This window comes from Apteryx mantelli, chromosome 15 (genome assembly GCF_036417845.1).
Source record: "Apteryx mantelli isolate bAptMan1 chromosome 15, bAptMan1.hap1, whole genome shotgun sequence".
Taxonomy (NCBI): domain Eukaryota; kingdom Metazoa; phylum Chordata; class Aves; order Apterygiformes; family Apterygidae; genus Apteryx; species Apteryx mantelli.
In genome coordinates, this window is record NC_089992.1 from 11,810,109 (window position 1) to 11,831,681 (window position 21,573).

At 40.2% G+C, this 21,573-nt stretch overlaps 1 protein-coding gene across 2 annotated transcripts; it reads right to left on the reverse strand.

Moving 5' to 3' along the window:
* Nucleotides 1–220: 220 nt before the first annotated feature.
* TM6SF1 (transmembrane 6 superfamily member 1) lies at nt 221–21,050 on the reverse strand. Of its 2 annotated transcripts, none has more exons than XM_067305897.1 (10): nt 20,885–21,050; nt 18,919–19,022; nt 17,437–17,534; nt 16,394–16,497; nt 15,441–15,523; nt 13,895–14,016; nt 9,492–9,596; nt 7,215–7,307; nt 6,075–6,194; nt 221–595 (listed from the first exon to the last, which is right to left on the reverse strand). In XM_067305897.1, exons 1-10 carry the CDS (start codon nt 20,974–20,976, stop codon nt 404–406), a joined length of 1,113 nt encoding a protein of 370 aa, XP_067161998.1. In that variant the 5' UTR covers nt 20,977–21,050; the 3' UTR covers nt 221–403. The 2 variants fall into 2 exon arrangements, with proteins under 2 accessions (XP_067161998.1, XP_067161999.1); XM_067305898.1 differs by lacking the exon at nt 7,215–7,307 and adding an exon at nt 8,474–8,504 and having other exon boundaries at nt 516–595.
* Between the last annotated feature and the right edge of the window lie 523 nt (nt 21,051–21,573).

The following is a 21,573-nucleotide window of genomic DNA, read 5'->3' on the forward strand; positions in this document are numbered from 1 at the left end:
TGTTAATTTTCGACACTTCAAAAACATTGATCTTAAAATTCTACAGTAGCTTTGTATGTGAATTGCTAACACTGATATACTTCAGTGTATGGAAGCAAAACACTGACATCATTATTATTAAACTCCATGCAATATTTCTAAAAATGTCAAAACAGCTTACTTAATAGCTATATGAACTATTATCTACTGTGATGTAAAATCAAAATGTTGAGAAGTGATACTGAAGGCAGTTGTCTTTATTTTCCCTTTTTTGAGTAGGATAAACAAAATAGACTGTGCAACTTTACACAATTGTGCAATTTTACACATCTTACACACTTCATTTGGGTTCCATTTGACTAGTTCAGTTACATCCAAAGCCGATTATGTACATAGCCAAAAAGAGGAACTGAAAGCAGTGGCGCTATTCCGTTTTTTCTTCTTGTTTTGTTTTCATAAAAAACTCTGGCTTGTTGACACACCTGTAAGCCAACAGCTGGGGAAGAATCCCATACATTATGTTCAATATCAGAAAAAACTGTTTTGCCTCTTCAGGGACTCTGTAGATGTAAGGAGTTCGAGCATGAAGAGAAGCACCAATATGGGAAAACTGAGCCTGTGGTGTGTATATAACGTATATATTAAAAAAAGGTAAAATTGATGTATATTTTGGAAAGACAGCATAATCTGCATGCAAGTATGCATCTCCAGTGACATTTTCCATGCCAACCCTTTTATTCCTGAATTATCTATCATACTTTTGCACAGCAGTATAAAAATACAGTCTGAACTACCGTCATTCATAGCTTGATATAACACCATGTGTAGGATTTCATCCTTGGCTAATGGCTGATAATTCATGCAACAGGGTCCCTGATTCTTGCCCAGGGAAGTGTGCATCAGTGCAGAGACCTGCACTCCTTGGTCTCAGCACCGCAGTGGGGGTAGGACTTGTCCCCGCCTATCTGGAATGTTGTGTTTGGCATCAACAGGAAGCAGACAGGCACTCACTCGAAATAAAGTTAGAAAATAAAGACTTGGAAGCTACATTAAAAATAAATAAATCTTAAATTCAGTCTTGCAGATAATAATCCCAGAACTCCTGATGGTTTCAGAAAACTTCTGCAAAATTTGGCCTTTGGGCTGGGAGCGGGCAGTTCTGAAGTATAGGTTAAGTTTACAGTGAAGGTTATATGCAAAGAGAAGCTTGCTGAGCTGAAGCATATTTTTAGCATAAACAAACATTTAAAGATAGAAGCATCAGAATAGTTGCTGTCTTTTGTCTCCATCTGTTACCTGCTATTTCAAGCAACAGCTCGTTCACATTAACTATCGTGTGTCCAGTTTTAGTTAGTTAGTTTGCAGTGGATGGGGAACTCTGAGAAGATAAACATCAATTTGATCTGAAGCAGAGCAGGAGAAAGGGACACCAGGATTTTAGTAATGCAGTGAAGTACACTATGGCCAAATCTTGTTCGTTGTTCTGGCTTCAGCAGGAGTTATTTAGGACTCACAAAGAACACGATTCAGTTCATGGTTAGCAAAGTGGTAAGTGAAATACAGTGCAGGTGTCTTAATACACACCCCTTGAGCAAGCGGTTAGGCTGAGACTATACATTAAAACAGAAAAGGAAATTGGGTTTTAGGAGGTTCTAACCACCTGCACTGAGATGAGATCTGATCTAGCAAACCTGCGTTAGGAAACAGAGTAATCAAAGAAATCAAATACAAACACACTTCAGCAGAGTGCCACTTAGCATGTTTCTGTAAATAGCTATTACTCAGTAAACAGATGCTCAGGGGCACATTATCAGCAGCATTTTTGTATCAGCCTAATAAGTCAGCTTATCCCTTGCAGCCTGTTTGCTCTCACCTGGTTCAGAGCCTTAGGTGCCTGTGTGGTCTTGTTCAGATACCTGCTACCTTTCCTCACCTTGGGAACCATCTTGGAGCAGGCAACCTACAGTATTTGAGGTAATGCTTTCCCAAGGAGTTAGACAGCCACCATCTGGCTTAGAGTAGGAGGTTTGGGGCCATCTAATGTTTATGTAGGTACTAACAGCCTCCCTCTAGTACCTTAGGGGCCTCTTCTGGGGTGAACAAGATACTTTCTGTAGAGAAGTACATAGCTGGGTTTCAAGGCCCTATTGGCTCTGAGCATGGCCAGCAGCACTTTGGAGCAAGGTCACAAGCCCTGTCAGAAAGTGCTGTAAGTGATCATGCTTCTGGGAGAACCTTCTTCATCTTGGACCCAGAATTCCCAAAGCCTCCTAGACAGCTTTAAGATCTAGGCCATATTGTGTGGTTTCTTCCTTACAGCAGGAGCCAAGGAGCATTAGTGAGTTTCCAGCATTATAAAAACCAGAAACATTTGACTGTTACCTTTTGTGCTATTTGCAGTCCAAATAGCATTTCCCTGGCTAATGAGGCACCATATGGAGAAGTTACTGTTTATGAGACTTGTCAGTATAACACCTTGCTGTTTTTCTTCCGTTATCAGGGAAGATGTTCAGGCGTGTTCAAGCCACCACACTGATTTGTTTTGTTTTTTGTTTTTTATTTGATTTACCTCCATGGAAACTGTGTTATGTCTCTAATCTCATGTGTTTCCTCATTTCCTTTCCATGAACTTGGCTGCTGCAATCTCTTTCTTTTTTGGGGTAGAGGGTTGTATTAGATCATTCCCTAGTAGCCCAATCCAGTTCTTCTTTCAAGTAAAGACAGACTCCCACCAAATCCATAGCTTTAAGCAGTAAGGGCTGTTAGTCATTCCAGATCACTGTGCCTGATTTGCAATGGGCTGGCATTAGGTAAGTGAGAGCAGTTTAAGCTATTCCTTGGTACTTTCTGTTATTGAAACCTCTTTCAGTGGGGAATTTTGAGGATCAAAAACCCAAACCTTGGCTGAAAAATTAACCAAATCAGTTGTTTCAGGTGAACTTCTAATACAGCCTTACCTCTCTAACATACAGCCTTTTTTTAATCTCAAAGCCTTGGCCAGTCTGCTGATCAGGCCATTTCACAACTGCAAGAGGCCTGGTGCTGGACATGGCACCATTCAACTTAACTGCAATTTGCATAAGCCTGGTACTAATTTAGCTTGTTGTCCGTATGAAATAGTTTGGGCTTAGATTTTACCATATTCTGCTTGTAGATTGCTCATAGGCAGTACTTGAAGTATTTGTTGGCCTGCAATCAAGAAAGCACTCTGGTTAGGGAAAGAGAAGGACCTGAAAAAAGGTTCGGAGTCTTCCTTCACTCTGTGCGCTCTCTCTCTAAAACCTACTAAAATCAGACGAAGACTGCAAGAGATTTCAGAGGGGGCTGGCCCAGGTCTTACGAGCCTAAGGAAGGCCATGAGAGAGAGCAGGGAGGAGGCAACCTGGAGACATCTCTGTTCCTTGGGTGTAGTTCCCTTGTAGACAAGAGGCACTGCACAAACTAGCCACCAGAAACTGCAGGATTAAGTAAAACAATTGGCTGGAGAAGAAGGAGAGAAAAACAATCTACACCTCAGTTAGAGAGTGGGGACAGGAAGTGGGCTGTGGAGAGTTGGTGAAACGGAAGGGGTGATGTGTAGGGGTATGGCTCAAGAAGCTGGAACTTTTCATCCCTTCTCACATGATTCACTTGCACAGGTGAACACTAATTTATCAAGTTCATAGAGGCTATTCAAACCCTTTTCTATAATCAAAGCTCCTGGTACTTCAGTCCTGTGACGTTTAAAGAGCTGTTCCTGGAGCTTCAGAAAGCCCAAACAGAGGGTCCCAACCTGTTTTGGAGTCTGAATGTCAGCAATGGAATAATTCAAGCTGAGATGTAGGTAATTTGGAAAAAACACCAAGTATTAAAGGGATATTTCTTTTTGTGCCATGAAAGGCTAGGCACTTTCAGACATTCTTTTCTTTGTTTAGATGCATCACATTGCATTTTGAAACTCATATTTGCAAAAAGTGCATATTTCATAATGACAGAAAAATAATTTTAAAAATCCTAATAGTGTTAGTTCCCATGGGGCAATGCCTCCTGTTTCCATCTTTACTTTTCTACCTTTTTCAGGCCTTTGTTCATAATAGAAAACAAAACATGTTTCAGTAACTACATATGTTTTAATTAAAATTGCAAGTGTTTTAACTTGAGAAAAGTATAGACAAATCTGGAAATAGTGTTTTGTGACTCTGAATGGCCAAAAAAATCTAAAAGTGAGCCCTTAATTCATTATATGTCACACTCCTGTTTTCTTCCTAAGTTGCTCACAGTTGAACAAGTCAATTAAGTTATCTTCAGTTGTGAAATTTCTGAAGTTTATTCTGCAGTGCATTCAAGTATTGGGAAATGCCTTTGTGGTGTTTAACTCAAAATTAAAAAAAAAAACTTTAAAGACGTGGGTTTTTTGAAATGGGGAAAATATTGGGGGAGTGCAACAACATGCCATTCTTTCAGTCAGTTAATTCTTGTCAACCCACAGAGTTTTCACTTGTGCCTAAGACAAGCTTCAAACAGTAAGAAGGGAAATACATGAGCATTAGCTTTGGATTACCAATAGCTTTTCCCCTCCTTGTCTAATTTACAAATCAGCATTATCCTGAAACCAAACTACAAGGGACAACAGAAGATTATTATTATTATTATTTTTTTTTTAGGCTTCAGCAACAAAATGTTGCATATCTTAATCATACAGATACAAGATACAAAATGCCATTTAAAAAAAATAGTGAATGTTTACTATGGGAAACATTAAAATAATAATAATAAAGTCCCAATCTGGGAGTCTGAGCATTTTCGTAAATTTGCAAGGTTTTGCTAGCATGTTTTGACTTGGCTTACTTTCCCTTGTGCTAAATAATCTTTGAAGGAGCTTTTCCCCCCCCCCCCCTCCTGTCTGCCTGGGGAATTCACGAAACCTAAGTAATCTCTCAGTAGAGAGAGGTTTCTGATGCTGGGTTGCCTATTTTAGCTAGCTTGTGCTTTTTTTAGATTAGATTTGGGCCAAACAGTCTCATAAAGTTTATGATACCTTTTGAGCAGCTAAAACTCTCCATTAATATGTTTGCCAGATTCCGTTCTGATATAGTTTGGTGATTCAAGATACTATATAAGCTATTTAAAAAAAAAAAAAAAGTCATCTCATTCTCTGTGGTAGTTGCTCACAAATAGAAAATAAACTGTCACTCCCCCATCCTTACTGGACAGTTAAACTGGACTGTAGTTGCTATCTGTGATTGTTATCTCTGGCATGGGGAACAAAGTGCTGGTCTGTGTTTGTCTAATAGCGGTTCTCAAATTACACTTACTGCTGTGTCCCTATGTTCTCATTATTGTTACAGGATTATATACATATTTTTCTGCATTGTCTGGATGTTCAGAACACATTTCATTTGCTACGTACAGTACAAATCAATTATTTGTCACCGTCTGAAATGTCAAATGTTTATCTGTATGATGTGAGAGGCAATCCACTAGTTCTTGTTGACTTTTTTGTCTTTTAGTGTTCTCGTAATCGTCAGCAACAACTCATAATGAACTATGATCACTTATTTAAGAGAAGCAAAACAGAATGAGTTACAAAAGCATGACCTTTGGTAGGCCTTTGGGAACGTAAGCATGTCTTAGTGTTATTGTGATGTGTGGCCCAGGAGGTTCCCACTGCTATACCAAGATCATCAACCGATGTTGTCTATTTTAGGTGACTATTAGGTACTCTTTTTTCATTTAGTTTTTTCAAACTACGTAGTTTGTCAACATATATTATGGTTTTGGTTTTTTTTTAACATGGTCCCCTGTTACAGCCTTGAAACGGGCTTCCTTTATGGCTTCAGCTAAAGAATGCATGGTGCTTAATAAGGTTTAAATGAGCCCAATAAAAATATTCTGCAGAAGGGGAAAGAAAAGTCTACCAAAGTGCAGCCATTAGAGACATATAATAAGCTTGATGCTCCATTCCCTTAAATTAGTTCCTTACAGATATAAAAGTGATCTGAGTTACAATGGCAGAAAACCAGCATGATAATGGTAAAGCACTGGGCACCTTATTCGTTCTGTGGTTCTCTATGTATTCACCGGCAATTCAAGAGTGAACATTTTACAAGAAATACCTGAGCTAGTCCTCCAGCATGTATAAGGGTTAAATCAGGCATCCAGGAACAACCAGGCACCAGTAGGCCATATAGTGCAATCACATAATATGGCACAGAGTAGAACATGTATGCCAGCATCTGCATTTTAAACAGAAACATTAGTTGCTTTGCAATACAAGGGAGATGCATTTAAAAATTAGACAGCTGCTGACTGAGGAACTGAGACTATTCAAAACTGCACTCCTTGGAGTAATGATTCCTAGGCCTTTTTGCAGTTACAACTTTCTTGAGAAAAGAGTTTTGCAGCTGGATGCTGTTAAATGGATCCAGCTCCCCTATGGCCTCAACTAATACTGATGTCTGTTGTCTTTTTGCCACACCCAAATCCCCTTCATCCCAGGATATGTCCTGCCTCCTCCTACCCCTTTCCATCTCTGAGGCCATGCCACTACACCTGGCTTGACCTAACTCACTGTCCAACATAATATGTGTGTCCATTCCTCAAGCTCCATAGCACTTCCAGCTCTGGAGTGTGAGATGCACTCAAGCCACCCATAGTCCCACCAGGAACAGGTCCACCAGAGCTTTTTGGGTTCTGCACTTTGTCTGCCTAGTGTTACTGCAGGCACTGCCCCCATACAACAGCAAAGGTTGCAAAAGAATGGCAACCTTGCAAATACTAAGAAACCTAAATCAACTCACTCCCTCCTCTGCAATGTTCATGTAAATAGGCTTTGTAAAAAGTGTCATTGTTAAAGGAGTGTGTCACTGCAGACAGAAGTATAAAGTGAGCTTAAGGAATCTAGACCTATTGCACCCCTTTTTGCTTCATTATTCCAGACTGAAAGTCTGCTTTGCCCTTCTAAAGAAGGGTAATGATTATAAAAAACATGAGGATTTATTTCATGGACTATATTAAAAGAAGCCTGAGTACTTAGGATATGTAACTCTAGGTAACTGATTTGAATCCAAGTTGGGTTTATCACAGTGACGAGCTGGTACCCTGTAATGGTTTTTTAGTAGCATATGTGAAATACAGTTTAACTTGCCATGAACTTCCCTTATTGATTGTGTCAGCTGTAAAAACCCATGACTTCATCTTTGTGCCGGTTAAGAAATCCCTTTATAACACTGTATGCTCCACAGTCAATGCTTTACCTGAAGCTTAGGATAGGCAGCGGGATCTTTTATATAAGGCTCGTGAAGTTGGATATATAGCCGGCAGAGTTCAGCAGGGCAATCCAGAGCAATCTAAGAAGAATTTTTAAAACTTCCTGTGAACAAAGAATTTGTTCTAAAACGAGCTAACCTGATACCTGTTATTAGCCCTAAAGATTCAGTAGTTGTCTGCAGTACTGCTACCCAGGAGGCCTGCTCAAAATCTGTTGGAAAGGTCCATTTGATCCCCAGTAAAGGCTGAAACACAGCCTCCTCTCAGTTCCTGCTCAAAGGGCTTGCAAGGAAATGCTAACAGCCTACTTTAAAGACTTTCACTGGAAGAGAATAGTCAGTTGACTATGTTGTAGTAGAAGTATAATCATTATTGATTTGTTCTGACAACCTGGCTTTGATCCTAACAAACGAGCTTTCCGATGGAAAATTACTCAGACAGTGGAAACTTCAGGTTAAGCACCCATTTTCAGGATAGCAAGCTACAGATGTAGTCCAAGAGTTGTGCTACAGCAAAGTAGCAGTGGAGAGCAATGCAGACTTCAAAGATGGGTGTCAGAAAAAAGTGTTTAAAGGTGGTGGCAAACGAGAGATTATTGGATTTTACACTCCTATACAGAGAACAAAATTACCAATAAGCATGAACAGCACCCAGTTCCTCCATAAGTGTAGTTACTTTACATAGTAGCCCTTAGAAATCTTACTACAAAAAATGCTGTTCTAAAATGAGTTAGCAATCTGTGTCAATAGCTATCACAGTAGATGTTTCTAGCAAGGCATTATTAATGCCTAAGTTAGCAATAAGGCTGGACAGTATGTTTTGCACAACTTAATTTCATGTGTATTTGTTGTGTGGCTTTGAGGAAAAATACAAAGATTTACAAACAATGGGTATTCCTCCTTTTTCTTTTCCAACATAGGCATCCAAGAAAGAGGTCTGGGTCTGCTTTTAATGGATTACACTTGATTAACCATTTCACAAAGTCATGGTTGTTGCAGCTTACACAGAGATGTTCAGTTGATCTCTGTAGGCAGGAGTAAGGCCAGTGAAGCAGTCCCTGCTTTGGTAGAGGAAATGCATAAAGAAATGAACACACTCTCCGGGGAAAAAAAAAAAAAAAAAAAAGAACCCCAACCCCCCCAAAAACTCTGAGAAATGAAGGAGTGGGATTGCAGAATCAAGTTAGATGGTAGAGCATGAAATAACCCTTCCGACAGCAAAATTACAGACAAAACGGGTGATTAACCTGCAGCAGTGGTGCTCTGGCGTATCATGATCTATAAGAAATGAAGCAGTCTACAATAAGTTAGAAGCAAAAAAAGTAAAGTATTCTTGAGACACAAGTTTTCAGAGAAACAAAGCAAAAAATGAAACATTAATGTGAGCAGCAGAACCACAAAAGGACTAACTGCACTGGGGAAACAAAACGTTGCTATGGATTCATCACCTGTTACTTGAATTATCCTAGACAGGAGCAGATCTACAAATCAAGCAAGCAGGCAGTTGTCTAAGATGCCTAAACATTTGGGGACTGTTCACTTAATGTTATGCAATTTCCATTTTGCTTAAGGCTGCCAATGTTTTAAAGCTGACAAAAGACTAGGTTTACATACTCCTGGATTTACCTAGTTCAACAAGCATTTTCAATACTGTTTCATTCCCTCAAACTTTGAATCTATCATCAGCTATGCTTAAAAAACAGACATAAAAAAAAATCAGCTGTTGGTAAGTAGAAACAACATGTGTATAAATTCAGGTAACTTAGATAAAACTTGGGGTTTTTTTCAGGTGGAAATGTTCTGCTCTATCTTAGGCAGTGTAAATTAGTTTGGTTTGGTTTCCTATATGAGTTTAACTACATATCTCTGTTTAGAAAGACATGAATACAGATTTAATTTAGTTGGCTTGCCTCCATGTTCTTGGGTATAAATGTAAAACACTAGACCAACAAAAAACATTTTAGGCCATGTTGATCTACACTTGGGATGCTATTTACTCTTGTTATTGTGTACATAGTTTCTTTTGAAAAACATACTTTACACACAAAAAATGGAGAAGCAAAGCAACAGTAACTGTAATCATAAATAATCAATTTGTCCTTTAGATGCCTAAGGCCTACTCCAACCCTGAAAGTCGAGGAATTTCCCTTGACTGAAGTGTACATACTTTTTCATATGGGCACTATGACTTCTCTTTTAGGAAACAGAAATTTAAAAGTTTAAGTGAAAATCAGAGGCCAAAATATTAAAATACCTTCAACTTACCATGCCCCTAAATATGCAAAACCCCGTTGCTAGAATGAGGTATGCAGCTAAGATTAAATCTACTGGTCGTCTTAAGAGTCCTTTCCTCTGGACTTCCTGAACCACCTGCAATACAGAAGCTGTTTAGTAGCACATCCCAAATCCCAAATGACATGCATTTAACTCCAAGTCAGTCCCTGCAAGAAGGGTCAAGTGGTAAAACATGAGAGAAGCAGGTAGTTCTCAGTTATGTTATCCTATTTCTCCACTGATTTCAGAGACAGAAAGATATCCACATCTAAAAATGTGGCTTAGGACTTTTCTGTAGGACACAATCAAGAAAATTAATCCGAATAAAGTCTAGAAATGGATGGATCCAAATAAAGCCATTTTAATATAGATTAGTTTACTTTCAAAGCAGGCTAAATCAAATTAACACCATTTTAACTCTGAGTTCACACAAGGCTTAAAAAGAGCATAACTAACTTCATTTAAAGTCACATTTATTATTAATTTGAATTAATTCATGTTCCTGAATGTCCCTCTGCAGAAAACCCCTGGATATGTAGGTTTATTTGTCTCAAACATTTGAAGTAGGGTCTAATACGCTTTACAAGGACTATTGGGAGAGACAGAGAAATGAAGGTTTATCTCATTCTTGACAGTGAGTGGACTGGTTTTCAGCAGGCTGCGACACTGCATTGAAATTAATAGAATATCACTTGCACAGGGATAAAAACAGCTTTTTCTGTGGCCATTTGGGATTGCTGAGTTCAGTGAGCAAATAAATCCTAACACATGAGTACATAATGAAAGGTGTATGCGTACCTAGCTTGTGGAAAACCCCCTTCTAATTCTTTTATTACTGTCCATATGGATTCCTCTGAGAGTTGGGCACCAAAGTACTGGATCTGATCTGTTCTGTGCCTCCTCTCCCCAGGCATAAAATAGGATTTGCCCCAGTACTGTGCATGCAGATGCGAGCTGTTCAGACTATGGTAACAGAGGCCATATAGATTTCTAAGACAGAAGAGCAACTGAAAGAGATCTCTTTGCCTACATGCTAAAACTTACAGAAACCATGGGAATCATTCTGGGTACGCTTCCAGCACTGTGTATTCACGGCCAAAATTATATGCACATCAGAGTATCTTTCTGCAGTTTATAGGGAAAACTTCCCCATTTATGTGTGTTACTCATTTCCTCTTCCTTTTTATTAGCCATGTGTTGGCATGCACGCAGCAAAAACAAAAACCTGATTTCCTTCCTGTTATATACTTATGGTATTGTCTCCAAAAGCACTGAATAAAAATTAGGATGTAGAGGCATAATTAGAAGCACTAACGATCAAGATACTCACAATAAAGTTATTGAAACGGGAGAACAAATCTTGCAAGCACAGTTCCTAAGAACTACATGATCTGAATTGTAGTTTAACAAAAATAAGGCCATTTTATACACACAGGCCATCCCTTTCATCAAACTATTTATTTTTTGAAAAGGTTACGTTTCAGAAAAAGTTCTATACCACATCCTTTTTGTTTTCATACTAGAACAATAGGTCTGTTTTGGCAGTAGGGTAATTATGACTTGAACCTGTGTTACTTCACAGTACTTGAAATACTAGTGTAGGAATGTTTATAGTATTACCTGCAAAAAAACCACTATATCCTAATATTTATTCCTAAGAAAGACAAAGCCTTCATATGGCTGCTGAGTTACAAGTAATTTCCAGATATGGACTATCTAAAAATAATGAAAAGTTCACAGGCTGATATATTTTCTCTCTACTCTGTCTAATTATTAAGCTTACATATGTATCACTCCTTCCTTTCAACAAGTGTATTATATGGTTGTACCTATTTAATGTGCCCACCAAGCTACAGCATAACTTTGTACTTAGAGGTTTTAGAGACAAAGCCAATGTAATAGTGGAAACAAACTTTGCTGTAGACTGAGTCTGTCAAATTGCCAGGGTACAGAAAGCTAACACCTTTTTTCTCTGTGTGTCCACCTACACAAACAAAATGAAAACACAAAGCTTAAAAAAGCAGAAGGATCAAGAATTTGAAAGATAACACGTCCTGAAAGCAGCACTTCACTGTCAGACCTCAGCTACTGAGTAAATTTCCGTTTCCCTTCTTTTAACACAGCAAAAGTCATGCCAATACATGCTAAAATGAATTACATGTTAAGTATACTGGCAGAGCAGACATGACCTGCTACAGGTTTCCCATTTATTGGAAAAAACATGGAATTCTGCACAAATTTGCCAATCCTGCCGTTCCTTTTGTGTAGCAAGGACGTGTACAGGCATAGTTAGCATCTTCTGTCATTTCCCAGGGAAAAGCTCTTTTCCATAACTTCTCAGAGGCTCCTTCCATGATCAGTTTTAAGGATTAGGAATAATCTTGTATGCTATCCACAGAAGTCAGTCCCTGCAGAATTCAGATGCAAATCTGAATTTATGGATATTAATTTTGTTAATGAATTTGAAATTACTGTAAAACTGTTTCCTTAGCTACTATACTTGTAGATAAGTCTGCTGGGCTTTGTGAAATATTATAGTACAGTTTGGTTTGATTCTAAAGGAGGGCATAACTCCATCCCTTTCCCATGTACCCTCCTCTACTAGAAAACAACCAAAACTTGATTATCTCCTCCCTCTCCCTTCAGTGTTTTTTCTAACTGATTTATAATAAAATTATAGCAATGGATAGCTTAGCCAGCAGACTATACCTTGCTTCTGATGTTTTCATGTAAGTATTTTTGTATATACTTGCACTATAACATTTAAAAGCATTATTACTTTCTCTTGCTTTACAAAAAAGGATTCACTAAGAAGTGCAATGTTAAATTTTCAGATCACCAGCTTTTTATTCACTGTCTTTTTGAAATACAATTAAAAAGTAAGTTTCTCCAAAATATATACCAAAATAAAATACTGAACCTAGGTAAATGGTTTAGCTCCTCAATAGCATAGGAGACATGGCTATATTTCAGCAAATAAGCAGTCCATAACACACTTTCTGTAACAGCAATTTCTGTAGGGTTCCCAATACTAGGAGAGCAAACTGAAACCTTCACCCATCCTCCATGCAAAGAATGTTCTCACTAATACATATGGTAAACAGTTGCCATCACTACCTTTAACTACGCTTAACATCTCTGCCCTAATGACTCTAAAGAATGTATATCCTGGACCAGAATTATGGACTCCCTGACATAAATCAGCTCAAGTTTCCTTGCGATGGGACATGTGGTTTCCTAAAGGCTTCTACAGGAGGGTATAAGAGAGTTTGGCACCTGACGTTTCCCCTAATTTGCCTTTCATAGGAATTTGCCCTAAAAACGATGATTCAGTAGCGGTTCTTCAAACTTCAGGAGATATGAGCATCTGTCTATACCCCTCTTTCCTACTTAAGGATAACGGATGAATGGCTGAATGGCATCTTTCATACATTTCTGGGAAAATTTGTCAGTGCATCATCTGCTGTTATTCTGTGCTGTAGAATACGCCCCTGCACACTGACTGCCTATTAGCTGCAGAACAGGAGCTATCTCCTACCCTCTGCGTCTGTTTTCAGTTATAGAATGGACCTGCCTGAGACTCAGGAGCTCTTGCGATGCAAAAATATTAATTGATTATATTACTGGCAACTGATATGGTGTGCTGTGGCAATAAACTGGCTTGCTTATGGCAACAAAGAGTTAAATATCTGTTCTGTGCTTTGTCCTGCAGGGTTTTGTTTTGGTTTTGGGGTTTTTTTGGTAAAAAAGTGCATAAACTATTGCTACCTTTTGTGATTGCTCAGTTAGCAATCACAATACAGCCCAACCATTAAATTCAAAGACAAAGGCCTAAGCAGTTTGTAAGTAAATATTATTTTTTACAGATAAACATATTTTTGGACAAGTAGAAAGTGTTTAAACAATTTTCACATCAATTAATACACTAATATCTTACCTCTAAAATCTAATATTGTGAAATACACGTTTCAAAAAGAAATGACTAAATTACATGAAATCTGTAAATCATCTGAGGAAGAATACTTCTCTGCATAGCTTATATAAGGATTTTCTGGTGCTTTATGAAGCTGGGATGTACCACTGTTTCCATTTTATAGCTAAGAATTTTAAAAAATCAGAAACTGAACAGAGAAGAGCAGGACAATAACATCTATAAATTTGAGTCCTTTACTCTAAACTCGAGATACTTTTGCTTTTTATTTAACCAACCTTAATGAATTTTCTTACAGTATGGATATTTTTACAGTGTCTACACAACCTAACAGCCATTGTCATAACAGTGAACAGTTGTAACACATTCCACTCTCACGGAGGGACCTGTAAAACTCAGTAGGAACAGTAAGCGCATTTTAGCCTTCATAACACTAGCTAAAACTTAACTGCAATAATATTACCTTGACTGGAGTATCATGAGTCACTGAAGGTTGATTATAGATTCTGAATCCAGCCCATATGGGAAGGCAAATGTATGGTACACTTAAGAACAAAGCAGGACACACTCTTGTTCCATATTTTCCTATTAAAAAAAAAATCATAAGACATATGAAGAAGCTGTAAACTATGTTGCAGTGGAGTTTAAAAATACCCTATGGAACATCAAACCTGAAGCAGTTATGGTAACAAATATAAAACATTAGGAGTGGCTGTTAAATCACCATGCAAATCTTGTTGAAAATCATATGTTCAGTAGTGGTAGAGCCACAGGTGAGAGAGAACCTATCAGAGAGAATGACATTTTAGAAATTAGGGTTTTTTTGAGGGGACAGGAAACCACCTCAGTCACTCTATACTAGATAACCTTGAAGGATGGAAGAGCTCTGAAATCTCTTAATGAAACGTGCTTCAAATAGAGGGATCATTAAAAAAATGGAAAAAAGGAACTGATCTATTTCTTAAAGATCTGATACTACACATTTGGTTTCCAAAGTCCTGATTTCTCCTGCAGGCCTGTACTATTACTTAAGGACAAATTACAAATTCAGGGATCTATCCTCAGCCAGGGTAAATAAAAATGGGGCCTTTTACGCTGGCTCCTCTGTGTCAAAATGGAAAACAAAAGGCATGCTCTAGGAAAAACAAGTTTCTTGGCTTTCCATAGAGGAAAGAGGCAGAGATACTGGCACAGTAAATCTGCTGGCTACCTCCGCGGTGGGAGTGTGTACCTACAAAGGAGGGAGCTGGACTGGTTCCAGGCTGCACCATGAATATTTCTCCTCTGTCCTAAAAACCTGGGTTACACTGAGCTTTTTCAAAGCTGACTACAGGATTTGGACACATGAACATTTATGTCAGTTGCATCCCAGTCAACTTTGTATCAACTTAATTATTAACTTAAGCTTCACTAATAAAAAAACTCTTTAATTTGGTGGGGGAAAAAAGCTCTTAAAGGACCACCTGCCAGTAAATATGTGATGTAAATTTTTTAATTACAATTCTTAACCTCCAGCAGCACAAGTATGCACTGATTTATCTTAGAAATCTAGGAATGTTAAATTTATTTTCAAAATAGAGTAAATTTCAGATTTCATTTTTAAAAGTAATTTGGATGCCTTTTGTACACTGCTTGAAAGTCAGACTTAAGTACATTAGTAACTTTTATGCATTATAAAATTTATAATTTTTAATGATAATAAGAGACAGTTATTGTCTCATTGCTTAAATTAAACCTCATTTGGATGAAAGCCTTACAGGTACAGCAAAATCCAATACTTTTTTTTTTTTAAGGACAATCAGAATGGGGTTTTTTTTGCTAGTCTCCATCTTCCCAGTTTCAAATTTAAATTTTGAAATACTTGGCATCTGTTTTACTGATGTTCCTGAAATTCCACTTTCATATTATTACAGAAAGGAACTAATATTGCAATAAAATATAGCTAGCTTAATGCTGAATTTTGAAAATGTTTCACAGGGGAAAGAAAATTATAGAAATTATGTCCTTACCCACAATGTTTCCAGGCATAAACACAATGATGCTCATGACAATGGAACCTAACCAGTAGAGGCCAATGGTTCTATAACTTTGTCTGTTAAAAAAAAAAAAAAGTTATTGCACCATCCTTAAAAATCCCGCTACCCAAAATCATCCTCAAATATTCTACTGATTGCCATAACTGTACCTGAGGAAGTAAATGTTTTAAAATCTGTACCACAAGTCAACAGTGGAATCCTGCCTCCAAGCTGTGGACCCAGAGAAATCCTACATTCATGTAGGAGGAGATTATCCCATGAGCAGCAGAGGATTTGTGCATACTTAGGTATTTGCCATTATGTTTCTCTCACCTGAAGGCTTAGTGTGTGATTTTACACAAGTCACCTATTGTGCAAGACTATAATATATATATATATAGTTTTTTTTCTGGTAGAGCTATTACCAAAAGGTACATTAGCCTCTGGAATTTGAATGTAAGTACGTACTTATTTTCTCAAAATCCTGTAACAGCAAGGAACATAAGAGCCTCTAGAAATAATCATTGCCTCTTAAACTGCACAATGCTTTCTAACACAGTTGAAAAAGAGAACATAATGCTGAGAAATATAGTTTTCCTACCATTAATATGTTATTTGAAAAAACGGTATCACAGGGTTTTACTGTACATCCTCTTTAAGCTTTCCTTTTCTAATTAACGTAAAGCATGCAGATGGGCTATGGACTCTGCTGCAGAGTGAAACAGAGAACACAACTTAATGTATTTGTTGCTCTTTATTCAACGGAGAGAAAGGGTAACTTTGGTGGGGGTACAATTCCTGAAAGTAATGGAATTTTAATAGCATTGCTTTGGGCCAAGGCACGAAACAATCTGGAAAGAAAAATGTAAATACTACATAGAAAAGCCTTTTCTACGTTGTATGAGGAGGCAAGCAAATTAAACAGTACACAAATCCAAATTACTTACTCCCACGCAATAGCTGCCACCATCAAGAGATACATCAGATAATGAACTGAGCCATCCCAATAGCAGATCACATGGCCATACGCTGTGTTCAGATATGGTTCACCCTAGAGAAAATTTATTTTAAAAAGTATACAGTGATTCAAGAAAGTGTCAGAAATGACCAATTAATAAAGAATATCAGGAAAGTAACTGATGTTCTTTCAGTCCAGGAATGCACTTTTTGACTGTCAGCAGACATGCTTCAGGACACAAACCTCACTTAGGTAGGATGAGGAATGATGAAATCGCTTATATATCCACAAAACTGGGTGCAAGACAGAAGGGAAAACTCCTCGTCTGCATGTGACTGTCAAATGTTCTGCTACATTACCAAAATATTACTTTTCTATATTCCAGTAATAAAAGCTAGGATCCTCAAGTTTAACAAATAAAGATATAATTAGCAACCTAGAATGGTATTGATTGAATATACTAATGATGACAATACATAACCTTGTAGGGCCCAACCCATTTCACACTCCGTGAAAGATTCATGGAATCTTTTCAATGACTTCAGTGACTTTCATATTGAGCTTACTGAGCTATTTTTGGTGGATGCTGATATTCAGCAGCCAACAGATTCTGCTGACTAGGTATCTGGCACCATCATTTTTTAACTCTACTTTAATTCCTTTTATTAAAGTGATTAAGCAGAAGTAAAGGATAAATTATGTTTCTTTCTTGGTAAAGCATATAGGTATTGCAGTAGTCATCCACTCCTGTGTCCTGAGCACCTGTGGAATTCTGCAGACCTCTATACAGTCTGCATAATTGCCATAGAAGTTAATACTGAACAGTATTACTTCAACTAAATGACATTAGGTTGGAGCTTGAAAGGTGTGCTATTTTTTCAACAGGAGCCAGTGAAAACTTTGTCCATAACAATAATGAAACATGGTAATGACCAAATTCAAGAAGATCATTTGGATGTGTAAGTGGCTACTTTTCTCTGACAAATACTAGTAACGATTTTATTTAAATTTGTAAGCCAAACAATTGTTTACCTCTCTCAAGTAATGGGTCATGAATCCATCAATAATTCCATCCTGCTCCAGTCCAATTATAAGATTGACTACACTGGTAAAGGCAAATACAGCATAAACTGTAATTATAAAGGAAAATAAAAAAAATTACTGAATGTGAAAAGTCTTGGAATCACACAGTTAATTCACAGGCTGATATATTTGGCCAAGCAGAGATTAATATCTATCAAAGCAGATGTATCTACTTTAGAGGTCACAGATATCTAATGTACAACATGACTTTCTGCATGTAGCTTAGTACTTTTGAAGTATTAAAAGTATTAAGTATTATGGGTGTTTAGCCCACCAAGTTCATTAGCAAGTTATTCTTAGGAACGTGAAATCCTGTACATCTGTGCATTTTCCCATTAATCTCAGTGGAAAATCAGTGTCTGCTGAAAGGGACTATGTAGCCCTTCAGAATGATCTTTGTCACACAAGGTATACAGTCCTGACTGTAATCATCTTTTGGAAAGAGGAAAGGACAACAAAAAGAAAAAGGAGAGGGAAATGTGACTTGCCATTTTTGGAAGTGAGCAATGAAAACTGTATTTGCCATTTAAGTCCACAGGAGGCCTATCTGGCAAGGTAAAGAGTCACTCATTTGAGACAGGAAATTTATTTGTGTTAGATATACGGTATTTATTTCCTTTGACTTCAGTGTGAACTCCTCCACTGGAGGACAGACGCCTAGGAATCGTAACAAAGATAGAAGGCAAATACAGGTAGTTTGTACTCTACATTGCCTACAGGTCCATGTTCCAAAATTTCCAGCTTAAGGGGCAAACTTGGGCTAGTTCGAGGCACAGCAATTAAGCAGTGTTTTTTCTTCTGAATTGTTGCTATAATGTAATCTAAATCTAAGGTTTCCTTTCAAAAAATAATCATCTCTCTATTCTTTTATGGCAAAATATCAGTACAGAAGTGTTTGCCTGAGCCTGCAGGCAGCGTCAAGCAATAGCTGGGAAGATGCAAGCTTTCTTATGTATCACAAAGCTGTATTAACACAGAAACCTAATGATAATGGGAAAATGAAGGAATTTGATCATAAGACGAGGAACCAAACCATGGAGGCCATTGATCCAAAAGATCCAAAAATCCCGACTGAGTCCACTCAGGATGAGATATGCAGGAGAGGTCTACTGTGTTGTCTAAGCTGTGCCACAAAGAGGATCTTAATAGAGCAGGTATGATCGTGTTTCAAACATCTTCACAGCCCAGCCTGAGTGTTATTTTATTTTTGTTCTTTTCAAATGGGAGATCTGGCTCAGGGAGAGGTTCAAAAGATGCATTACTTCTCCTCCTTCTCCCCTAGTCTTTACTTCCCTCTTGGCTTCTTAGCACCTCACAGGACCGAGTTCTGAAGCCATGCTTTAAATGTTCAATGTGTAATAACCGGCATATATTATACTTTCATATCAATGGATACACTCTGAATTCAGCTTCCTTGTTACCAATACATACCATAAAACAGTGGGTCTTTTGGTGGTTTTCTCTTGACAAGAACACGAGCCAACAGAGCAATAAAAATCAGGACCAGTAATCCAGCTACAACAATTGTCCAGGAACTGAAACAGTATTAAAAATAAAGAGAATTTAAAAGAAAGACAGAAGAAAAGACAGAAAGAATTTTGCTTTTTTGGCCTTTCTTATCAGCTATCCTCAAATGAAGAGATCACTTTTAAATGTATATAGCCTTAAAGTAACTTTTAGTAACTAAAAAGGCTGCTTTTCAAGTCCATTGCATAGTCTGTCATAGTATTCATTTTGTAGTTTTGCAGAATTTATGTGCCTGTTTTTTCACATGTGGTCATCTAAAAAAAGAAAATACTAAAATAGCTAGATAAACAACATGTCAGAAATCTAGATTTGTCTGACTAAAATCAGTTTTCATACTGATATCAGCAAAAAGAAATGAAAATGCTGGAAAACTTAAAGGCCAATGAGAGGTCAAAGTCACAAACAGAGAGATTTCAAGACCAAAAAGGATCATTAGGGACTTTTAGTCTAACCTCAGCAATAAGTTATCTACTCAGGAGATTACGTATTTCCAAAGAAAAGTATGTCAGTCTCAGGGACTAGGAGTGTGGAGCACCAATAATGGATCTAGGTTTAATTTCCAGTTTTGGACTGATGGGAGCTGGAGGTGCTACCAAAGGTGTCGCAGGCGCTATAAGGAAGGACTGCTCCGAGCGGCTCAATGATCGGCTCTTCGGCAGTAACTGATGGGCTCTGCAGAACAGACCTTTCCTCTGAAGATGGTGGCTGTAACGCTAGTGCATGTTAAGTGGTGGTGGAGGAAAGTACAAGTTTTTGACACAAAAACAAATTTGTCTCCTTCCCCCACAAAAAGTGAGTTAAAAAAAAATCTGTTTGAGATTGGTTTTCCTCTCTAAATGGCTAAACTGTATTCTGTTCTCTTTAAGACTGAACCTCTGTCTCAGTTTGTCTCAGTCCTTGCTTTTGTGCCTATGTACAAGAAAAAACAAGGGAGGAAGGATTAGGCAAACTCCAGAATCATAAGCTAAAAATATTTGGCACATGATTTTATACATAGCGCATACTCTATGCCTCAAGAAAACAAATTAGGTACAAACAAATAACACCAATTTTGACAATTTCAGTCTTAGGGAAACTTGATTTAAAACTTTCAAAAACTTTGCAAGATATACAGAATATATACACACATACTCCAAGTCATGATTAGGATTACTAGCTTCTAGATTTATTTTACAATTTGAACCTTCCCCTAGCCTGTTTTCCCAGTGATGAATTTCGCCAGCAGTGGTACAGCTGTTAATACTGCAGCGACTTTTCACTGCGGTTTATCAATTTGAAGTAAATCCTGGCAACGGATCAAGCAAGCCGGCAAGTGCTATTCAGCACTTCTCTAGCGATGAGAAACAAAAAAAGTGAAGTTATCCCCCAGAAGGAGGGAAACGAGGGAGGCACAGATGCAGCAAAGCCCTAAAACCGCGGCGTGTGGGCGCAACGGGATCAGGGAAGGCTGCAGGCGGCGAGCCCAGACCCCGCCGCGCCCCGCGACCCCGCTGCTCCCCGGGGCAGCCGGGCCGCAGCCCGCGCCCGCTCCCGCTCCCGCCCGGCGGGTGCCCGGAGCACGCGGCGCCCGCGACTCCAGGACGCGAAACGGGAGGACTCGGAGCCTCCCGAGGCTGCGGCCGCGGCCGGGCCGGCTCCGCCGCGGATGCCTCCCCGCCGCGGCGCCGGCCGGAGCAGGGCGGGAGCCCGGCGCGGGCGCCGCGGCCCCCCCTGCTCGCCGACCCGCTCCCGCGGAGGCGACCCCGGCCCGCTCAGCGCCGCCGCTGCCCTCCCGCGGCGCTAAACATACGCGCCCGCCCGCGTCGCCTCGCCGCGCCTCAGGCGCCCCCTCCCTCCCCCCCGCCCGCGCGCGGGGCGCCGCCCGCCTCACCTGCCGCCGGCCGCCAGGCAGTTGAAGAGGTACGTGACGGGGATGGCGGTGAGCGAGAGGACGAAGACGCCGGTGGCCGCCGAGGCGCTCATGCCCGCGGCGAGAGGCGGCGGCCGCGTCCTCCGCCGCTCAGCGAGCGCCGCGCATTGTCCGAGGCGGGCGACGCCGCGGCCGCCGCCGGGCGCTTCACGCCCCCCGCCGCCGCCGCCGCCCGCACACGCGGCCCCGCCGGGCTCTGCCCGCCGCCCCGCGGCCGCGCCGCCGCCCCTTCCCTCCCTCCCTCCCTCCCTCCCTCCCCCTGCCCGCCCCGGCGCGGGGAAGGTTAAATCCGCCTCGGACACCGGAGCCGCCCGTTGTTCCCCGGGCGGCCGCGGGCGGGCGGGCGGGGAGGGGAGGGGAGGGGGCGAGGGCCGGGGCCGGGGCCGGGGCCGGGGCGGCGCTCGCGGGGGCAGCGGCGTTTGGGGCGTTTGCGGGAGCAGCCGGCGCAGCCGGAATCGCGGCGGCGGCGGCGGCGGCGGGTCGGGACCCGCGAGCTGCTGCGGTGGCCGACGAGCAGCGCCCAGACGCGCCGGCAGGTACCGCGGCGGGCGGCGCGCCCCGGTAAGGGATCCCGCGCGGCGGTTATTGACCAAGGGCCCGAAGGAAGCGCCGGGGCGGACGGCAGCGCGCGGTGTCTTCTGAAGCGGCCC